The sequence below is a fragment of the Lycorma delicatula genome, chromosome 8, assembly GCF_047948215.1.
Source record: "Lycorma delicatula isolate Av1 chromosome 8, ASM4794821v1, whole genome shotgun sequence".
NCBI classification, from domain to species: Eukaryota; Metazoa; Arthropoda; class Insecta; order Hemiptera; family Fulgoridae; genus Lycorma; species Lycorma delicatula.
Genome location: NC_134462.1, coordinates 93,692,016 through 93,715,274, shown reverse-complemented (window position 1 = coordinate 93,715,274; position 23,259 = coordinate 93,692,016). Strand labels below are relative to the sequence as shown.

Here is a 23,259-nt window from a genome sequence, read left to right as displayed (position 1 = left end):
GTTAACAGTTGTGAGGGCTATCAAGTAGGATAGAAAAGTGAAGACATCTAAAGAAGACTAAAACAAAGTTAAAAGATGTGCATAAATCATAGATGGAAATGTGCATTGCTGGCATCCTTTCAGAAGTCCAGCTGATGAGTGAGTTATATAATCAATGTCTGCAGCCAATAAGATAACAATCAGTAAAGCCCATCAGGACTAGGAATGAGGGGATGGTGTGGTGACTGGAATCTTCACAAGGCAATTCCCCTCTTAGGAAGGGATTCCTGACCTTGCCTTTAGAAGGTCAAGATGTTAAAAGAGAAGTCCTGAATGTTACACTGAGGAACACTGTGATAGCAAATGTCCTGAACATCTCTTCTATTAATGACCTAACTGAAGAAAGAAACAGTATAAATTTAAGCACTTGAGAATATGATTATTTTTCAATGATAGTTGAAAAGTATTAGGGTGAAGGATGAATAAGTTTGGAAGATCATGAAGAAAGTAGCGGGATTATTTCTTGAGGCAGCTCAAGCTGATGCCTAATATTTTTTATATAAAAGAATAAGATAAATTGTATTTCTTCAAAAAAAGTAAATGACATAATTTTAGAGTATGTCATGAATGTATTTTTTTAAATAACATAAAAAATGTTTAATTTTCAAATATTTTTATTTATTACTGTAAACTTTTGGTTAAATATTATTAACTATTAAAGGTTTTGTGTATAAATTACCTGTCTAGCTTGAAGTCTACTGTGATCTAGATGTGAAGTTATGCTTAGTTCTTCAACTTTAACCATAACTTCATGAAGTTCAGGTATATTTAATTTGCGTCCTAATATTGCCTTTAATAATGTAAAAGCAGTTGCCTGACGGCTATGATCATGTATATCTTGTTCACAATATAATAACAATGCTTGTAACTGATCATTCTCCAGTTTATAACATTTTACATCTCTTACTATAACTGCAACTGCCTGTAACAATTTTTTTTTTTATAAAAAAATGTTTAATTAAAAAATAATGTACAGAGTAATTCAGGAGGAAAGACAAATAATTTTGGAAATGATTCAAGAGCTTGAAATAAGGAAAAAAGTTCATACAAACATATGTCCAAAAATGCTTTGTTATAGAGTTACGTCTAGCAAAAACTTTCAGTTCTCCTGGTCATAATTAAATTTTTCAGGTCTTATTTAAAGAGTAAACTTGATAGTTTCTTATATTTTTTGACTTGCAAAAACGAATAAAATAGGTCCCAGAACTGTATTTCCTGTAGTTTTCATGATATCAACGTAAAACAGAATTAGTCAGTGATGAAAAATACATATTTTTAAGTTTGAAGTGAGATAACTTTGTTAAATGACTAATAAATGTTTGAAAATCTGACCTTTGACATTGATACACATTTCAATGCATTTCCTCCATTTTCTGTCACTAACCTAATATGTTCATGTTCTTTCATGAGGGCAGCAGGATTGAGAATGCAAGCGATCTATTCATAATGTTTGTCTAGTCTTTGCTTGTACATTTCGCATTTCATGCATACCCATAACAGTAATTTAAGGGAGTAAGGTCCAGTGATCTAGGTGGCCAATCTACCAGTCCTCTGCATACGATCCATTTACCAATAACATTTTCATTTAAGAATTGTCTTACTTCATTTGTAAAATGTGTTTGTGCTCCATTAAGTTGATATTACAAATCCATTCAGTTTGCTAATGAGAAGTTTTCAAGCACTGTAAGAAATTTATGGCTTAAAAATTCTCCCCATGACACTTTGTTCGAATATGAAATATTAAGTTGTCGATCATACCACATCAAACATTCACCAAAAATTGTTGCTGGAAATTTGATTCAACTACAATATGTGGTTTTTCTTCAGACCACCAATGTGAATTTAGTGTGTTATGTCAATAAACATAAAAGTAGCTTCATTCGAAAATAGTATGAATGGAATTAAGTGGTAATTATTGTTAACCTATTGACAAAACTATAGTCATCTGGTATGGTTACCCAACTGAAGGTGTTGAACTTTCTGTACATGATAAGAACACAGTCCATGAGCATGTAATATTCTCTACACTGTACTCTGTGGAATGTTGTCATGTAGAAATTCTTCATGTGCTCATTGTAGGACTAAGCTGTACCACCTGAAGATAAGATATTAATGTTCAGATGAAACAAGAGTGGTAGCGAGTGTACCATACTCACAAAGATTATTAAACATTTTTCAAAGGTCTAAATTTATTGTACTAAAACAGCTGTTTTTCCTCAACTTTTTTTTTAGTGGATGGACATCATTTTCAACACATTCTGTAAACTATTATTTATAGACTAAATTAAGTGATGGGACTTCTTTTAAGTTGAACACTCTGTAAACGGTAGGATACAATCAAATTAGCTCTAATCATACATGTGTCAACCAACTAAGCTTATACTCTACTCAAAATTAAATGTTTCATAATTATAAAATAACTACAGTTAAGTACACCTGTGATAGATTCTATGTTAGGTAGCTTGGCTGGGATAAAATTATTCACATTCATTTAGTTGCATGATTAGTTTACATCGGCAAGTATATGTACAAAATTGAAAAAAAAATTTGCAGAAGTGAATTTTTCCACTTTATTAATGATATTAAAGATTGCAACTTCCTCAAAGAACTCCGATATGGTTGACAATAGATAACAATGTAGCTTACACCACAAAATTGTCATAAATGAGGCCACTTCCTCCTGACCTTGAAGTTTCAAGGTGATCTGACTTTTAGTTCTCCCCCCAGAAAAGCAGGGCAAAAGAAAAGATAATATGAATATTGAGAAGAATTTTGAACAATAATCTAAGCAACCACTGCCTTTACATACATGTTAGAGCTAACTGCATTCATTCAATATATATTCTTTAACAAAGTGTCCACTTATTCTAGTATGTTTTATTCATTTTCTTCAAGGTGGTAAAAAAGCAATACAAAATAAAAATACTTAAGTAATAACATTTAGGGATTTAGGGTCCTAGGCATGATGGCTAGGATCCTAAATCCCTAATGTAGAATTGCCAAGGGTCGAACACAACTAAATAGCTCATCTTCATCATTATCATAATGAATGTTTTCTATGATTGTTAATCATATACGGCTTCTTTAAGCTGTGCTATTGTCTTGCTGGTGTTGCTTTTGATGGTATCAAGCCAGCGTGTCTGTGGTTGTCCTGTTTTTCTTTTTCCACTGACCATACTGAGCAAAACCAATGTTTCTCAGCAATTAGCGCTCATGACATGCCAAATTATGTCAGTTTAAGTCTTGCAATTTTAGCTTCGAGTGAAATTTCTGGTTTTATACATTCGAGGGCTTCTTTGTGATTTTGACACTCCATGGCATTCTCAACAGACTTTGCCATCATCACAACTCGAACGCATTGATTTTCCATCGTTCTGATTTCCTAAGAGTCCAACTCTCATAACCATATATGATAATTGGAAAAACTATCTATCGCCTGCATGAGTCTGCATTTTGTATCCAATCCGACATCTCCAGTTTTCCACACCTTCTGCATACTAAGCATCATGTCCAAGTACTATACAACATTTAATTTCAGGTGCCGATTCTGCATTGCAGTTGATCTTGGAACCAAGGAAAATGAAATCTTGGATACATTCAATTTCATTGCCATTGATTTTTACCCTGACATTACAATCACCTACAGTAGTCATTATTTTTGTCTTCTTAATATTGACATACTGATCTAATTTTTCACCTTCATCTTTGATTCTCTGAATTAAATTTTCAAGTCGCTTTTTGTTTTAGCTAATAAAGTTGCGTCATCTGCATACCACAAATTATTGATGTTCCAACTGCCTAATTTTACTCCAACATCCGACTCATCTAGTTGTGCATTCCTCATAATTTCTGCGTACAAATTAAAAAGGAACGGCAAAAGGATGCACCTTTGCCTTATGCCTTTACCAATTTGAAACCAATCAGTGTCCCCAGCTGATGATCTAACCATTGCTTCTTGATCCATGTGAATGGTATGAGGTGGCATGCCTAATTTCTTTAGGGCTTCATACAATTTTGCATGTTGGATGCAGTCGAAAGCTTTGCTGTAGTCTATAAAGCAGATGTACAGCTCATTCTGGTATTCATAGCACTTTTCCATAATCCAGCGCAGATTTGCAATGTGATTGCGAGTGCCATGGCCACGCCTGAATCCTGTCTGAACATCAGGCAGTTTTGCTTCGACAAATGGTCTCATTCATTCTTCTATGAGTTTCAGAAGTATTTTGCTGGCATGTGAGATCAAAGCTATTGTTCGATAATTTTAACATTCTCTAGCATCTCCTTTATTACGTAATGGGATGAAGATTGATCTCTTCCAATCACAGGGCCATGTGTCGGACTTCCTCATTTTCTGATATAATTTCGTTCCATCTGTTCCTTACTGCTTTCTGATCTGTTAAATCTTTCCTATTACCATCTCTCAATGTACTTTGGCGAGCAGTGAATTCTTATTTTCTTGACTTGTGCGAAGAGATTTCTGGTGTGTTCCTTACCAAATTCATGTTCCAGATCTTTTTATAGATTTTCCCAATACACCTCTTCGTCCTTTCTAGTGGCTCCCTGAAATTCCACATTTAGATGCCTCCTTCATCTTGATTACCATTTGCTCTGGCTAATCTTCATTGATCTGCAATTTTTATGGTGTTTTCTGATAGCCATTAGTTCCTTTTCTGAGGTTGTTTTAATGGGACACGCTCTTTTGCAACATCCATGATTATTGAGTTGATGCTTTTCCATAATTCTTCTAGTTGGCTTTCATCCATATTAAATAATCTAAAACGATTTTTTACCTCGATCAAATATGCTGTTGGCATCCTTGACACATCAAATGTTTTAGGTGAAATGTGCCCTTTTGATTTTTGCAAATCTGGTTTTTATTTTGGCTACTGGGAGTTCATAATTTGAATTCCAATCTGTACCAGAATATGTTTTCATTGTGTCACTAAACTTTTGCATCGTCGAATGTATAAAATGTTGATTTGATTTGATTCTGATGTGGTCCAATGGGCACTGTCCATGTGTAAAGCCACCATTTGTGCCATTTGAACCAAATGTTTTAATTATCACGCTGTTTTCCAAGCAGAACTGAACTAGGCGATCACCCTAGTTCCTTCCTCATTCCTTTCACCTAGTCCAACTGGCCCAACAATGCCTGCTTCTTGTTGACTGTCCACTGGCATTGAAATCTCCAATGATGTAGAAAATATCCTGTTTTGGTGTTGCCTCAATGGATCTTTGCAGGACATTGGTAAATGCCTCTAGAACATCTTCCGAAGCGCCTGTTGTTGGGGCATAGGCTATGAGGGTACACTCAGCAGTCTTCCTCTTATTCAGATGGACACAATGCATTTGTTCATTATTCTAAAGCTTTCAACTGCTTGAGAGATGTTTTTGCAAGCTATTAAAACAACCCCATTTCTTCTAATGGTGTCATAGCCAGAGTAATAAATGGTAAAATCATCTGATTGAAGATATTTGCTACCAGTCCAATGCAGTTCTGCAATTCCAACTTACCCCTACCACATTACCACGAATATCAACTTAAAAACAAAGGGATATTAAGTAATAATGAAATTTCAATGGTTAAATAATGTTTAGTCTTCCTATGAAAAATAATATTTAGTGCCCAATTACCAAAACAGGAGGTAAAAAATGAAACCTACAAATGGAATCTGGAGAGAGGAATAAAATTATTAAATAAGAAAGGGCATGAAATTATTTCTAGTAACTATAGTTATTTATCAATCAATGCAATAAAATGAACAAATTTCGTACCTTAAAAGCAGCCATGACTAGATCAAAATTATCTCCTTTGCTAAGTCCAGCAGCAGCATATTTATGTAAAATTGAAAACAGTGATTGGGTAATTTTTTTAATATGATCTTTTACAGATGGTAAATCCTTTTTCAAAATCCAGCAGAGACACTGAATAGCTAGTGAATTTATCTGTAATAAAAAGAAAAATTAATTAATTTAGTCATTAAAAAAAATTATTCTATTCATATCTAAATTAAACCATCAAGAAAAGGTTAAAACACATGAACAATTTCAAATAATATAAATTCAACAAAAAATCCTAAAAAATATACAAAATGAGATTTTTTCAATTTTATACCTAAAATCTAATGAATATTTTTATCCATAAAAACTGAATACACATAAAACGATTAATAACAAGATTTCATAACTAACAAATGAATAACATAACAAGTACATAAAAAAATAAAAATTAACCCATTATTCTAAGAATTAATAACTTTTAAAAGTATTCATTGATTATTCTTCTCCCTTCCTCCTCATGAACTCACTTTAAAACTTAATTAATTAAACTTATCAAATAATACAAATGATAAATACTTTGATTAAAGTACATTCATAAAAATATTATAATAACATTAACAATTTGTTCATCATATAACATTCAGAACAAATATTGTCAAAAAAAAAAAGAAAGATTAACTTGTATTAAATATTCATATTTATATATTGTTTCACATCAAAATTCCAAATCCACTGGAATACAGGTGATCTTCAGCTCTAAAACTCCCATTACCTTCACTCTGTTTTCCATAAGTTATGTAATGAACATTGTACAGCCAATCAAATAATGAACACTATCTGTTGACCTCTATGGTGGAGTGAAGTGGTAGCATCTCTGGTTTTCATACAGCAGATCCTGGGTTCGAATCCTGAACAGGCTTGGCATATTTCACATTATATAAAAATTCATTTCTGATCAGTGGCTATAATTTGTTTGATCAGTACTAATTGTATCTCAGATGCTTTACATATTTCACTGTGATAAGAAAGTTTAGTTTATGACTAACAGTATAAAGCAACACGTGTTTGTTTCTGTGGGAAACAAGTTATATACATAGCTTCCATCCAATAAGGGTGAACATATAAACATAAACACAAAAATATTAAAAAATTAATCTTTATCGATACCTTCATATGTTGTGATGTAAGACAACTGTACAAAAGAGAAACGACTGGATCTAAATGTGGCCTGAACTCAGGACCTTTAACTTTATCCCTCTTCAAAAGAAAATGATATAACTGTAAGCCAAATTCCACTAACACGTGTGCATTTGTTTTAGCACACTGTTTGGTTTGAAATTTTGGTCGTGTTTTTGGATCTGAAAAGAAAAATAGCAAATATATGAATAATAATGGACATTGCTAAAATGATAAGAAACATCATTATTTTTTATATATTTTTTTATTTATTGCATTTTTGGATATGCTAGACATATATTTTAATAAGGAAGATGAGATTGTTAATACTTTATTATTTGAGGATTGATTTTTATTTAGTACAAATGGTGTAAAACCTTTGTTTTACACCATTTGTACCAAAACATATAAGGACACGTAACTAATATATTGGTTCTAAAACACATCTGAAATTGCCTCCTTTTTTTTACCTAATAGAAAAGAAACTGTCATGCACTTTGTCTTAATACTCTCAACCCTTCCTTTCTAAATTGTTTTTTTGGAGGAAATTAAAACAATTCCATTAAATCCTTGCCTTGCATTTTCAGAGATAGCTTAAGGAATTCTGGTCTGATTATTTGCATTTCCAGTAATTTTGATGTTACTATTTTTCCTTTTTTAATAGTAACTAAATAAAATATTCTTTGTACAGTTTTTTTTCTTTGTAAAGTATAAATTAAAAACTTTTTTGACAAATTGAAAATATTTTTACCAAAATCAATTCAATTTATATGAATTAGTACAATATAAAAGGAATAAGGTTATTTCAGTTATATTGGTACTAGCACTAGATGGGGAATCTTGGAGAGCTGCATCAAACCAGTCAAATGACTGAAGACAAAAAAAAAGGTACTAGTCTAGGCAGCTGTTATAGATATGCATATTCATTGATGAGGCACTTAAATACAGATGAATATTAGTTAGTCATTGTAGGTTAGTATTGTTGTTCATTCAATTACGTTTCTTACTTAATTCAGTACTTTTATATCGTAAGTATTTACATTTCTTTAATAACTTAAACACTTACTGTTGAGCAACTGAAATAGATAATGGTACATAAATAGTGCAATAAATGATAAATTTAAGCATGCAACTCTAAAAACCCATTAAAGACGTGTTCTAAAAAATCCCTGTTAAGTTTAGAATAACATATAAATTTTAAGTACCTTCTGGTATCAAAAAAGAATCAGGTTTTAATGGCACTGATGTTTCTTTCTGTTTCTTATTTTTTTCATCGGAAGCAGTATTATGATTTACTAATGAAGGAATGCTTTCTGATGTAACTCCATATGCAAAAATAAGCATAGATTCAGTATTAACAAATTTATTATCAACCAATCCGAGTACCAATTGTCGTAAGCATTCAGCAGCTTTATGGATCACTTTATGTGAAAGACTATTTGACAGTTCCTGAAAATGACCAGATTATATTAATAACATACAAAGACTTATAATACACACAGACTTTGTACAATTAAAAAAGGAAGACATTTTCAATCAATTTTTACTATTTTTTTTTTCCTAGTTTATTTTATATTAAAGCCCTTGAAAAAAAAAACTATAAAACCCAGACTGAAATCTACTTATCCAATTAAATCTACCCTCATATTCTACCTATTTATATCTATCAAGCTATAGATTAAAATTTAACAACTACAGGAACTGTTAGTTAATATGTGAATGGTTATTAATATAAAACTATTTTCATTATGATCAGTTACAATTATTGTGTTAAGTTTATTACATTTACTGCTTCTTTTAACCCTTTAACCCATTAATTATGATGATGAGTAATATCCCCTAACTGCGTGGATTATTTTATTAAGTGACAGCAGGTCGTGTTCTTGAACTTTAACTGCATGTACTTCGCTTTATATTCATGATACTAGTAGAAAAATTTCAATATAATTACATCTTATAAAAAAAAACATATGTACATTAAAAAAAAAATTGCACTTCTTACCTCTAAAAATTTATTTTTGTTTGGTAAATCTGAAAGCAAGGATCTACACAGAAACCAGCCTCACAATTTGGACACCAATATGAAGATGATTCCTTCCTTTTTCCATTCTTGTAACATACAGTATATCTCTTTTGAGGACTGGCTTTCTTGCCAACTGCTGGAATTTTTTTGGGAAATGTTTCTCTGTCAATCTTGCTGGATGAGGATGGAATGATGGGCAGCTGGAAGATGATTTCTTATTTTTGTTGTGTTCCTGAATTAATTCACTAATTAAAGCTAATCTAAAGGCCAGATGTCTGCCTGGAGGTTATTACTTTTTCAAATAATAAATGAATTTTAAATTGTAACATTAATTAATTTTTTAAACAGTTTTGTGTACCATTTTTTTCACGTTTACATCCTACAGCATAGCATTGTAACATTTGGTCCTGATATTTTGGTCTATAAATTATGTCCTGTACATGTGGATGGCTTCAATTCAGTTTTATTGTATTTGTTTGTTTTTTAACCATTTCCACGTTGTGATAGGTTACATGAATAAAACTACATGCTTATCACACTATTTGAACACAGATATGTTACACTGTAATTTCACCTTTTGCTAATTTTATATTTTTAAAGTTAACTGGAACATTTTTTCTATTAAGCCTAAGTGTCCCTACACAATCAGTTTTATTTATTTTTAATAATTTAGCTAATTTAGGACTATTGTAGCCAGTAAGCCAGTAGTATTATCCACAAAGTATATCCCTTACCCGACAGGTTTTCAGTGTCAAGACTATACTCTGATTTATTTGATTCAGAAGTGATAAGAGCTAAATCAAACTGTATATTTTTTCCAGTATACACCATGAAAGATCATGTATAGCCTGTGGTAGATTCACACAGTTCAAATGTCTTTACACTGAACTTTGCTGCCTTCAATGGTATGTACTGATGAAAAGATAAGAAGCCTTTCCAAAAAAAGTAAAGATTCGTCTATGCAAATGTTCTTTCATAAAACATAAACTGCCTGGAATTTACTATTTTGGCGAGACAAAATAGGAACAATTTTGAATAATCTTTTGGTCCTTGATAGTTATTTAATTCAGTATTGTCAGAAAAGTGTAAAAAATTTGACAGTAATTGATACTGATCACATGTCATAATAGTAGAGAATATTCTAGATTCCAATAAGGGAGGAGGGAGTTTTTGAAAAATATAAACGTATGGTTGGTCTCTGCGATATGCCCATTAGAGTAAACATTGCTATTAGTAAATAAATATCATCATTGCTACAGTCAGACAATTTCCATTGCCGAGAAAACATTGAAAACAACATACCTAATTTTCCCCTTTCTTGTGCATATCTGTTGTTTTCTACAATTTTATCCACACCACATTAGTCAAAAGAATATACTTAAATGTTTCTGAAATATTGTTAAAATTCACTTATGGTCCAGGATCACATATAAATTCCTCACTATTACTAGAATAATTTTCCATACCTCCCAAACAAAGTTATCATCATTTATATCTAGTGGTACATGAACTGCATCCCTAGAATCCAAATAAATCCTACAACCCCCAAAACCTAAATTTGTAAATATATTATCAGATTCATCCTCACTATCTGTATCAAACTGAATAAAATCTAAATGTTCAACATCAGATCGTTTTGAAATAGATGATAGGTCATCCAACAATTTTTCTATTTTAGCATCGTTCAAATGTTTGCATGTACTTGCACCTGACATGGTTTAATTTATCTTGTAATTTTTTTTAAATAAAATGTACTATAATAAATAACTATTTTATAACCTTAAACCATAAACTAAAACAAGAAAACAATTCACATATTGCGTAAACACCAAATCTAAGCACTATCACCACATTTTTCTTCAGAATAAACTGAACTAAAATAAAAATATACAACACAAACTCTGCAAATCAGTAGAAAATTACTAAAACGTTCATATACGAAAATATAACCAAGAAACTACAAACCAAATGTGTATGAAAAGTCAAACTATGGAACAGCTAGGATGAAACACAGAACGAATAAGAAATGTTTTGTTCCTTTCAGACTTTGTTATTATTCATTGTATAATAGTAATTATACAGAAAAAACCATTTTAAACGTACTACATTTAGTCTAACCTTTTAGTACAAATTGCAGTTGCTAAAGTGTAGAATCTGATGGCATGACAGAATACATAATATTACAGCAAAACGCATGGGGATGCAATACTTGACAGCGTAATATTATGGCAAAACACTTTAAAGGATTAAAGACTGTTTTTTTTTTTCAGAAGTGCTTTTGCACTGTGAATTGCTTTATTATGTGAATATGTACAAATTTAGTTAACTGAAGTTTTTTAAAATATAGGTAAAGTACATCAGTGACTGTCATTCTTTCATCTGTCAAAAATTAAACTGTATATAATTTATTCTGTTTTACAGTTTTTTAAACTGTATTGCATGAATGAGTATGTAAATATATATATATATATATGGTAATGTAAGAAATGAAATGCAGGTTTTCATAATTAATAATAATGAAGAAACTTCATTGTTGAATGATGGTACTGGGGAATTAATATCCAATAATCAAAATAGTCTTTTAGAAATTCAAAATTAAAAAACCTACTTCCTTTTTGTTTCAGTTTTCTACCAAAATAATTATTAAACAGTTATTTTCTTCATTTAAATTTTTTTCATGTTTGATTTAATGTTCATGCTACCTCGATCTTTCTTTAGTAAATTTTTATCTTACCAGACTCTGTACAGACTTAAGAGAGTGATGGGAAATCTGAGATGCAGATTTCAGTAGTTGAGAGGCTTTTAAGCTAACGTTATGCTAATAATTGGGACTGCCTAAAGATGACCTCATTCTGTATTTTTTTATATTTATTCTATTAACACAGAGATTTTTGATGAGTATCTTTATTAATTAACAAATATTTTTTAATATCGTATTACGTTCCCACATAGCGTTGCAGCAGAGCTATAGCTTTAAAAGGGAATGTATTGATATTGGTCTAATTTGGGCATACGTGATTTTCACTGGATTTTACATTTTGACACCTAAGGAACCCAAAAAAAACAAAAACTGGATGGAAATGTTCGCATGTAGATGTGTATGTTCGGTGTTTCACACCTTATATCATCAGAACTACTTGACCGATTTTGACCAAACTTTGTCAGATTACTTCTATATTGATGCCATTAAATTTTCAACTTAAAAGGTCAAGGGGGTAAGGCTGTAGAGCAGGGTTACCCTCAGTATCTTGAAATCTCACCTAATTAAGGTCTTATTTTTCTTAGGCATATTTGTTAACAATTAAAAAATAATAATTCAAAAAAAGTATTTTACAAAATTGCATCCTACCCCAAAAAATGCTCTAAATAAACTAGTGGCTAAGTGGGTACAGTGCGTCATTAGTAACCCCCTCCCACCGCAAGGACTGCTAGTGTAGCACTGATGTATAACTACTGTAGTCATCTGCTATGTTGTAACGTCACAGGTAAGTAGTGAAATTAAATAAATGAATAATATTTAAAGCGGCGCTAGTACTGTCACACCCACGTGAATGAAATATGGTATGTATGTGCGCTTTAGTTAGAATTATTGAATTAAATATACAAAAAATATTATATTTAAATAAAATGATAAATATCTTAAATTAAGTTGTGTGTGTAAGCCGTGTATCATACAAAAGCTGCGTGATGGGTTAAACATTTTTATTAACAGCTTCTGGATGTTGTAATTTATTTTTAATATGATTTGCATAATTTGACTTTTGTTTTATATTTTTAGGGTATGTTTGTTTAATCATAGAACAATAAACTATTTAATACAGGTATTTATTAAACTACTTTATTTATTATAAAATTGAACATAAACTTCATTTTCATTTCTTTTTTTTACTCTTATTTACACCTCCCATGTTCCTCATGGATACATGGACAGCTTTTGAGCCTGAAACTTATCCTCTTAATCCTTTTTAAAAAACAAAATATATTTATTTTGGTTACAATTTATGAATAAAAGTATTTATTCGGCTCTTAAGTAAACTAACATAAGGTACAGTGATTTTATTCCCATTACTATGATTCATCCAGTGAAAGCTTTATTTTGGGTTTTTAAAAATGATTTTTAGCCAGTTTCTTCATCAGCTCTAACTGTCCTGTAATTATAAGTTTTTAAAACCAATTTTCAATAATTTAAAATTGATTTTAAAAACTTATAAAACCAATTTTAAATTATTCACTTTAAAATAAAATTTTCAACTATTTTTTGCGAATTCAAAGACAGCCTGACTAAATAGTAAGTTTACAAAGTTTTTGTTAAAAAATTTTTTTTTAATAAGATCTTTATACTAGAATAAAAAGTGATATTTAATTAAAGATATTTACCTCTTTTAAAGGCAAAACAACATCTAGAAGACATTTCTCTGAAATAAATTCTCCAAGTATATGGAATATGTTGTAGCTCTTATTTGCACGAGCTTCAATTAATTTACTAGCAATCTGTGCAACTTCCTTCTCTTCAGATGCATTTCCAAATAAATCCAGTTTACAAACCTAAAATTAATATTATTGTATTATTTAGGCTAAAGCATTACACTTGTGAGTCTTAGACATGTGAAAATACAAAAAAAAAGAAAAAATACAATGCAGTATATCAAATAAAGAAAATAAATTAAGTCAATACATAAATGAGGATTCAGAAGTCAATAAAGTCACACTACAGTCAATCGACACAAATAGCAATCATCTATGATAATCTGCAATATCTTATCCAGTCAACTCTTAAAAACACCTGCAGATGGAGCTAAGTATTGTTTGAACTAAGTATCATTTACATACATACCAAAGCAAGACAGCAATCCATAAATGATACTGCAAACATAGATTGCAAACTTAACTGGGCTAATACACGTACCTTGTGTGACTTCGTTGGAAACTCAAAATTTATGCAACTTAGTTGTAAGTAATTTACAAAGAAGATACAACTGATCAAGAACTCCTTAATCCACTGGCAAATGGGGCCATGAATTCTGTAATGTTCCAATTTATGATGTAATCTACTTGAGGGACTGTCAAAATTGTGCTCAAAGTCCAAGTAACATCTATTGAGTTTTGTACATCAATTACTTGAAGCCAGTCATAGAGAACGGTCAACAGATTGGATACAACACATCCGCCATTAAGGAAACCATGTTGACAGCGTGAAATCATAGCATAGTTCAAAACAAAATCCGTTACATTCTTTGAACAGCGCCTTCCATAATTTTACTTAATGAAGATTACACTTACTGGTCTACAGTTAGCAGGTGATACGTAGTCTCCCTTTCTTTTGTAAATAGTAATAATAGCTGAAGTGCACCAAGAAGTTGGAATAATCCCATTTTTGATAGATCTATTAATCAAAATTGTAAGAGATTTAGCAAGAGCCTCAGAACAGTTAGACAGTAAGGACAGGTTATTCTGTCTGGGCCAAGGGCTGATGTCCACATTATCCAAAAACTTCTGTACAAATTATTCACTGAATTCAATTGAGGAGACTGCCTCATCCAGTTAGGTAGAAAACACCTTAGAAAGCTCTTTAGCAAGGATATCAACGATATCATAACTATCAATGACCACACCAATGGAATTCTTAAAAAAATCAGCACCCATTCATTCCTTATGATTGAGTTTTGTACTTATAAATTTGAAAAATGATTTTCTGTTTGTTAGAACACCACCATTATATTTCTCTTTTCTTTCTTTTTCCTGTTTAGCCTCCGGTAATTACCGTTCAGATAATACTTCAGAGGATGAATGAGGATGATATGTATGAGTGTAAGTGAAGTGTAGTCTTGTACAGTCTCAGTTCGACCATTCCTGAGATGTGTGGTTAACTGAAACCCAACCACCAAAGAGCACCGGTATCCACAATCTAGTATTCAAATCCGTGTAAAAATAACTGACTTTACTAGGACTTGAATGCTGGAACTCTTGACTTCCAAATCAGCTAATTTGGGAAGACAATACACCAATACACCAATCCAGTGGGTTAAACCATCATTATATTTAGCATTCAACTCATGTGCCTGTTGAATTAACTCATTAGATAATGATCTGAATGCAGTATAACTGGCACAATCACCAGTTCTATAGTATTTAGCCTAATCTTCTTTTCTTTTTGGCATCAAACAACTGAGCATTCATCCATGTTTGTTTATATTGTACTCTATTTTTTGTCATGGCAATATGTCATGGGCAATATGGTAATTAATAATTTCATAGAATTTAGACTAGGTCAATTCATCATCTGTTGTCAGTTAGAAAATTAAAGTCAGTCTCTTTCAACATCTTATTTATGGCAACATAATTTCCTCTTTTAAAGTTAAACCACAATTGGCCGGTTGCAAATACTGATAGAGGGACAGTATGCATATGTGCCATGATGATAATGTGATCGATCAGTCCAACAGACAGTAAATATTCAATCATGTTAATGAGGTCTGTATTATTCAGTAATACAAGTTCAGGAAGGCTGACTTGTTCATTGCATTGTATACAGGTTCCCTAAGTTACAAATTGTGAAAAACCAAGATCTGCAGTTAGATCAAACATAAAGCTGAAGAGGATCTGCTGTTTATCACATTATAATTGTCACATGATATCTGGAAAGTATTATCAAATAAAAAATGGTTTTTTTATAGCAATAGAGTGCATAAAATCAAATACACCATGGGTGTTGTCGAGTGGAGGTTGGTAAATGGTAAACATAATAGAGATAAGATGCCTTACAGGCAAACACACAATCAAGGACAATGACATATTTTTATTAATAATAATATTAATATTTTTATTAATAGATCTAGAGAGTATTAAACTGAACTGAACATTTCCTCCTTGCTTCTTGAAGCTGTGATTGAATAAACACAGAATTTTCTTTTTCTGCTTAGCCTCTGGAACCACTGTAAGACGTTACTTCAGAGGATGATATCTATGAATATAAATGAAGTGCAGTCTGGTACAGTCTTAGGTCGACCATTCCTGGGGATGTATGGTTTAAAACCCAACCAACAAAGAACACCGGTATCCACTATCTAGTATTCAAATTCGTATAAAAGTAACTGGCTTTGCTAGGATTTGAACCTTAGAACTCTCCATTTGCAATGATGAGTTCACCACTAGACCAACCTGGTAGGTTAATAAACACAGACTCCTACTCCCCGTCTATTGAAGTGGTCAATGTGAAACAAGCTGTAGTCAGGAATAGAAACTGTGTTGTCTATGATATCTGCATTTAGCCATGGTTTGGTTAATTTAGAAAAACACTAATATCTACAGTAATGTCTGTAATATCTGTAGTAACGTCCCTGATAGGTATATTTACTTTTTTTATCAAGATACAATACAAGGAGTACCTCTAGAATACTTAATTTAATTCTTTTTACTGCCATCCAACCATGCCTGAGACTGTTGTTGCAAACTGGTAAGATACTGCCGTTGAGAAACAGTTTGGTCATTGAAAACATGGAAACCTCTCTCTGAAATGGTGAAAAACAATTTCACCATTTCTAAATTTTCAAGAAAAATCTTGACCAGTCTATGCTTATCATAACACTTATTCTTCCTCAATCTACTGACATACAGGGCAATTTAATTAATTAAATTTTTTATGAATCTAATATCCTCAGTGGTAGTAGATTACCCGAGCAAACCAAAAAATGATATTTTGAAATCTTTCCTGAAGCTCCATAACTTCACATCTATTGTTTTCATACAATTTGCATGTTAAGGCAGGGGTCAAAATCTTCTTAAGATCAATGATTTTGACCTGTTGTTAACCAATAAATAATAATGCTTTTATGATGAATAAGTTTACACTGAGTAGAAATGTTGTCATAGGCTGTGCTGAAAAATTTTATTCCCTTCGAGCAGGATTTCAATAATGTATGTCCCCTTTTGTAAAATCTGTACATGAAACAGTTATAACAGTCACAAATAAGGCTACATCTACCTCTATTAGTTTCTGTAACTTCCTTTTTGCATTCTGCACAATTAGTAGATAAAAACATAGTAATCTGCTAACTCAGTAACACAAATATAACAGATTGAAGTGAATCGACAGGCCAATAAAACAATAACAGCACGGCATGGTTGATTGACTAATAAAAGCAACAGAGATAAGATAAGACATGTCCGTTCGCTTTAAACTCTACACAGACTGAAATGTTAATTGGAAAAAAAGAATTATCAATTGAACGTAATAAATAAAAGGAATCTTAAAGAAAACCAAAACAAAAGGTTTTGGGGAAAATTATTACCAATGAAATCATACCAATTTACAATAAACACAAAGCAACAATGTTAACACAATGTTAAATAGATACTTTTAAAATATTAAATATTATTGCACAATAACTCATTTAAATATGTACTACTTTACTTAATTTCATCCTAAAAGATACGTAAGATCAGACAAAAACAGAAAATGAATGGAAACTATTAATTACATCATGTTCCTTTTGCATAGTCGATTGGTGTTAAGAGGATCTGATAAAAAAAAAACCTCCACCAAATCCATCATATCTGGAAAAAAATTTAACATATAAAATTATAATGTTACATTTATTCTGCACCTATTAGCCATGCAGGTAAATATAATTTTTAATAGAAAAAAAATTAACTCACCTGTAATATAGGTTGCACACAGATGTCTAAATGGCCTACTTGAAATAAATCTTTCATTGATACAAGGACAGAATGTAATGTGTATACAAGCACATGTACATGAAATCCTTTTGTTAACAATTCTGTCATTTCTGTGATAAGCACAGATAAATAATTAGGTCCCAGTGCAATCATAACTTTCTGTAATGTCTCTCGTGTAACTCTTCTAACACTATCTAATCTTGATTTAAGAAATGTACATAATTTCATAAATATTCTGTAAATAAAAAGTAAGTAGTTAATATTAGACTTTATAACATTAATAATTATAATTATTTGTTATTAATAATTATTAATATAATTATGTTATTTAGTATAATTATTAATTGAACAGCTTTATTAAATATATTTTTATAACTTAAGTAAATTTTTCTATATTATAATACATTTGCAGACAAACACAATAGAAAGGTTTATGTACAACAATGAATTCTTGTGATTACATTAAGAGCCACAGGTAGACTTAATAGAAACACAATGAAAGTGAATTTTCTATCAATTTTATTTTCAGTTGCTTTAAATAATTTATTTTAAAACTTTTACATCAAATTTATTTTTTTACAAAACATGAATTGTGAACTACAGTAAAGAAATATTTAACGTATATCCACACAAACAGCATGTATGTTATACATCTCATACTACGCATAATGCAAAGAATGAATTATATACACCAAGATTAATAGCATTTCAGAAAATATATAATCTTTAAAAAAAATTTTTATCTTTGTCTGAGCTAGCTTTTGCTCTTGTTAAGCTTCTTCAGAGACTTAAAAGAACCTAACATTGAGCCAATAGAGCATACAGCATAGAGCAAAATTTAACTTAAACAAAGGTAATGTTCACTGAAAAAGATTACATTTTTTTGTGCTAATCATCTTTATATGTCAATAGGATCTTTAAAATAAAGAACTGAAGACAGAAACAGACAATGTGGCCACTGTCCATTCACTTAACATATCTGATGATTTTTTATACTTAACTTGAGATAACTATAATCTCCTTATATCCAGATAATGATAGTTCTAGGAAAAGAGCATTATAAAAAGTTAAATGAAAATATCTAAAAGTAATTAAACTAAATTAAATAATTTTACTAAATTATTAAATAGTGTAATACTGTACTTCTTAAAACAGAATACTGCAGGTGTCTACTGCAATGAAACTCGATTTTCATAAAATATGAGTATTGAACATTTTATGATGCATTACAAAAGTCATGTTTTGATTTAACATCATTTAATATACATAGAGTAATGAATTTCTATTTATTAATTAATGTTAGCAATTGGGAAGGGCAGTCAGTGATACTTGTCTCATAGAATACGGCTACTTATAACAGTGAAAAAGACATGTTGCATTTTTTTAACCTACTTCAAAAATAAAACAAGATTCTAATTAATATGGGTGGACCAAAGGTAAGGTATATGTTTCTAATGAAATAGAAAGAAATTATTAGCAGTTTATTGTAGAATGGAAGTCATTTTTAAATTGTTAGTAAGGTTCTACATGGTGGCCATTAGTATACCTGCACAACTCAAATCATTTAATGGCATACTGAAACCCAACCTGCACAGAGCATGTACACATCTATGAAAACTTATAAATCATCCAGGGTTGCAATCACAAGATTACAGAACAAGGATTTTGATCCTGGAGAGTTTGTATGAATTTATACAAAACAGTGCAGCTAACAAAGCATCTCAAAATTCAACAGGATGTCTTTAAAAATATTGCTAAACAATTTAAGCTATGTAAAGATAATATTGGTAATTCTATAGAACCTATTAAAAATAACTTAAAAAAAACAAATATTGTAAATATTCCATTTTATAATAAATAAGTAATTTATGAATTTGATATATTTAAAATAGTAGCTTTCAAGAATGTTTCAGGAAAAGTTTTAGCCATAATTGTTTTCTTGATGTTTACCAATATTTCAAAAGAAACTCAAATTCTTGAGATAACTTTGATTTATGGCAGCAAATATATTGAAGATGCATAAGACAATTAACAATACCTTCTAATCATTTGTGGGTTATACAAGGATTTTCTGAAATTAAAAAAAAAAAATTATAAATACCTTGATTTAACTTGTCTAGCAAATTCTTTCTTACTGTGTGGGTATTTTTATAAAGAAAATTTTAACAAATTCTCCTAAAGTAATTATAAGCACACTTTCAAGGACATGATTATTTTTGAATATATATACAAAGAATTAATCATAAACATGATGTATTTATTATTAATAACTGCAGCAGATCAGTAGAAAAATTCAAAATAATGTTAATATTTATATGCTGCTTGTACCTACAGGCTGACACCCAACTATAGTTGATGTACTTTTATTTTGAGCAAGATGAATTTTGTATTGTATTGAAAATTTCAAGCTTGACTGGAATTCAATTTAAGAACCTAATGTGATAAAATAACCATAAATGTCAATAACTGCTGTTTAATGAGCAATTACTGATTATTATACGTGAAATTATTCTATTACGTAAAAGGGAATTAATATTAAGCTACCTAGAATTATGGTAATATATGAAACTGACAAATTGGGGTACACTAAAAAAAGTCAAGGTTAAAAAAGTCAATTAATTCATTAAATTTTTACCAAGTGGAAAAAAATTGGAAAAGGTTTTGTAAAATTGGAAAGAGTGGTTCTTATCAGATATGTTTCTGTTAACATATTTTAAGTATGAATTTTATTTGCTCTAACAGTGCTGTTTTAGATTCATATTACAGGTGGTCTTCTGACTGCAGAGTAAAAAGAAACAAATTATTATGCAATTCAAATAAATCTATAATGTTTGTCAATTATACCCTAAAAATTCAATTTACTTCATTTATCATGCCAAACTTCAATTAAGCAGTGACCAATATATAGACAGACGATGTCTTTCAATAATAAAACTGATAATATAAGTAAGACGTCATTTACATTTCATGGAAATAGTGCACATACCAACAAATTATCTGAAATTTACAAATGATAAAGACATACAAACCCAATTTAATTTACTTTTTATGACCATATTTAATAATGGACCTGGGCAAGATGCTATTATGAAGAAAACAAAAGAAGAGAAATGAATGCAAAACTTTTAAGAGCAATAGCGAGAAGAGAAATTTATGGCAGAATCTTGTAAACAGATGAACTAGGTTCGTAAAATGTACATATTACGACATCCAGATTTATTTAATTTGGTAACAGATATACATGCAGAAGATAAAAAATATATAAAAATAGAAAACATCTATATAAATATATTTGTATATATGAAATATAGAAAATATTTATAATATTTATAATATTAAAAAATATTTTATCAAATATTTGTCAAAAAAAAAATTATATTAGATTAAAAAATATTGATATATAATTGAGGATACAGTATGTAACAGAACAGAAACGAGTGAAAAACAGCGTTGATTAGGGTATATATATATATATAAATATGGCAACTAATTCACAATAAAAATAAGATTAAAGAAAATTTTATTATTTTGAAACTGAATTATTAGAAATGTTTAAAGTGTATAAGAGTGTAAAATTTGTTGTTATTTTAAGAGTATGTTTAATATTCAACAATCAAATTGATAATTTAAAGCTGTAGATATTACAAAAAGGTTTATTCTTAAATTTAACAAAAATTAGTAATTGGCTACTTTATGTTTTACTCCTAATACAATTAGACATTGTACAATCCCGTAAAATATTGCTAGAAATTTAAAAAAAGTGTAACAAAATCAAAAATTACCCAGATAAATTTTGCTCCAAAATTTCAACAGGAAGCTTCTGAAGTAATTTAACTGCAGCTAGAGCAATAGGTATTCTTAAAATATCTTCTTCATCTCTATCAGGACCTAACTGTTTTCTATTTAATTTATGGATTATATCACTTTGTGATCGCATGGAGATAGATCTTAAGAGTTGCACCAAAAGGTTATGCCTAATGATTCTGATTACTCTCACAGCACCAGATTTACTTAGAACTGTTATTTTGTCTACAACACAAACTAGTGATATCTTTGATTGCTCATTTTCTAAACAATCTTCAATTGTTTCTTCTTCTACATCTTCACGAACTGCCTTTGCTAAATTATCTTCTAGTTCCTTTTCCTCTTTCTCATTATCATTCAATACTTCATTATCTCCTTCTTCATCTTCTTCGTTATTCTCATCATTACTACTACTGTAATTATCTTTTATCACTGTTTTCACTTCATTCTCATTTTTATTAACTTCCATTTTATTCTCATTTTCATTTACAGATGATATCACTTCATCTTTATTATCTATCATTGATTCATTACTGTCCACTACCATTTCATTTTTTTCAGATGATATTGCTTTGGATAAATCAAAATGAAAACCATTTAATATTGATACAATAATTTTAACCAACTGTTTTTGGAAATCAATATTACGTTGCAATTTTCCAAGATAATATCTTAATATTAATTCATACTGATGCCACGACAGCAGTTTGCTAACAGTTCCTAGAGCCTGAAATTAAAAAAAAGTTAAGATTAATAATAACAATAATTATTTAAAAAATGAAAAATTTAATTTAAAAAAAAAAATATGAAGTGTTTAAAAAGTAAGGGTTGGCAGCTGATTATAAAAACAAAGTAAGAGAATAAAAGTTCTATTACCTGTAACATACTTGTACAATGTTATGTTATTTTTCTACACAGTAAGCATTGTCTTCTAAGCATTAGAAAACATTAGTGTCTAGAAACAAACTGTTTAACTTTATAAAAATCTGCTACCTGAGATTTCAGCCACTTCAATACAGCTGATTTCAACTAGCCACTGTCCTCAAATGTTAACAACTAAGCACTTTTTTAGGTGCAGGAAGAAATGGAAGTCACAAGGTGCAAGGTCCAGGCTCTGAGTGGGGAAAACAAAAAATTCCCAACCATAATGATGAATCTTCTGAACAATCGGGGTATGCACTAATGTAAATGGTTATATAATGTTCCTTTGATTTTTATGCATACAGTAAACATTTTTGGGATCCATCTTGCACGTGGTTTACGATTGCCTGACTTTGTAGTTTAACTGCAAAGCTACACACTGCATTACAACGCACTGCTCTATATTGTATTCTATGAAATATGTGAAAATTCTATAGCAAGAACAGTAATATTAAGCATCAGTTTTCTTGAGCTTATATATTCACTTGAACAATAAGCTCATCTCTTTGAACTGTAGGACATTCCTCTGCTCATTATGAATATTGTATGGCTTTGATATGTACAACAAATTGTATGTAAAGAAATATGAATTAGATTTTTTACTTCATATGAATGAGAGTTCTATAAATTAGCAAATGACAAGTGAATAGATGAGCACAAAAAACTATTTTACAAGAAAAATGTATAAAGTCATAAGTAAATACAAAAGCTATAAATATACATAAAGGAAATTAAGTTTATTTACTCTAAAACTTTAGTTAAATTTTTTATTAAGTTTATTTTTATCTTTTAAAAATGAAATAAATAGTATAAATAATTATTATATAGCATTATCATGC

General features: G+C 30.1%; 1 protein-coding gene across 1 annotated transcript in view; it reads right to left on the bottom strand.

Moving 5' to 3' along the window:
- LOC142329325 (small subunit processome component 20 homolog) overlaps positions 1–23,259 on the bottom strand; it is a 103,927-nt gene that overhangs the window by 25,194 nt on the left and 55,474 nt on the right. Inside the window, exons 23-29 of the mRNA XM_075373808.1 lie at positions 21,478–22,226; positions 17,675–17,930; positions 13,397–13,564; positions 8,202–8,445; positions 6,988–7,178; positions 5,815–5,985; positions 719–961 (exon numbers count right to left, since the gene is read on the bottom strand). Coding sequence (XP_075229923.1) covers positions 719–961; positions 5,815–5,985; positions 6,988–7,178; positions 8,202–8,445; positions 13,397–13,564; positions 17,675–17,930; positions 21,478–22,226 — 2,022 coding nt within the window. The remainder of the gene's footprint in view (positions 1–718; positions 962–5,814; positions 5,986–6,987; positions 7,179–8,201; positions 8,446–13,396; positions 13,565–17,674; positions 17,931–21,477; positions 22,227–23,259) is intronic.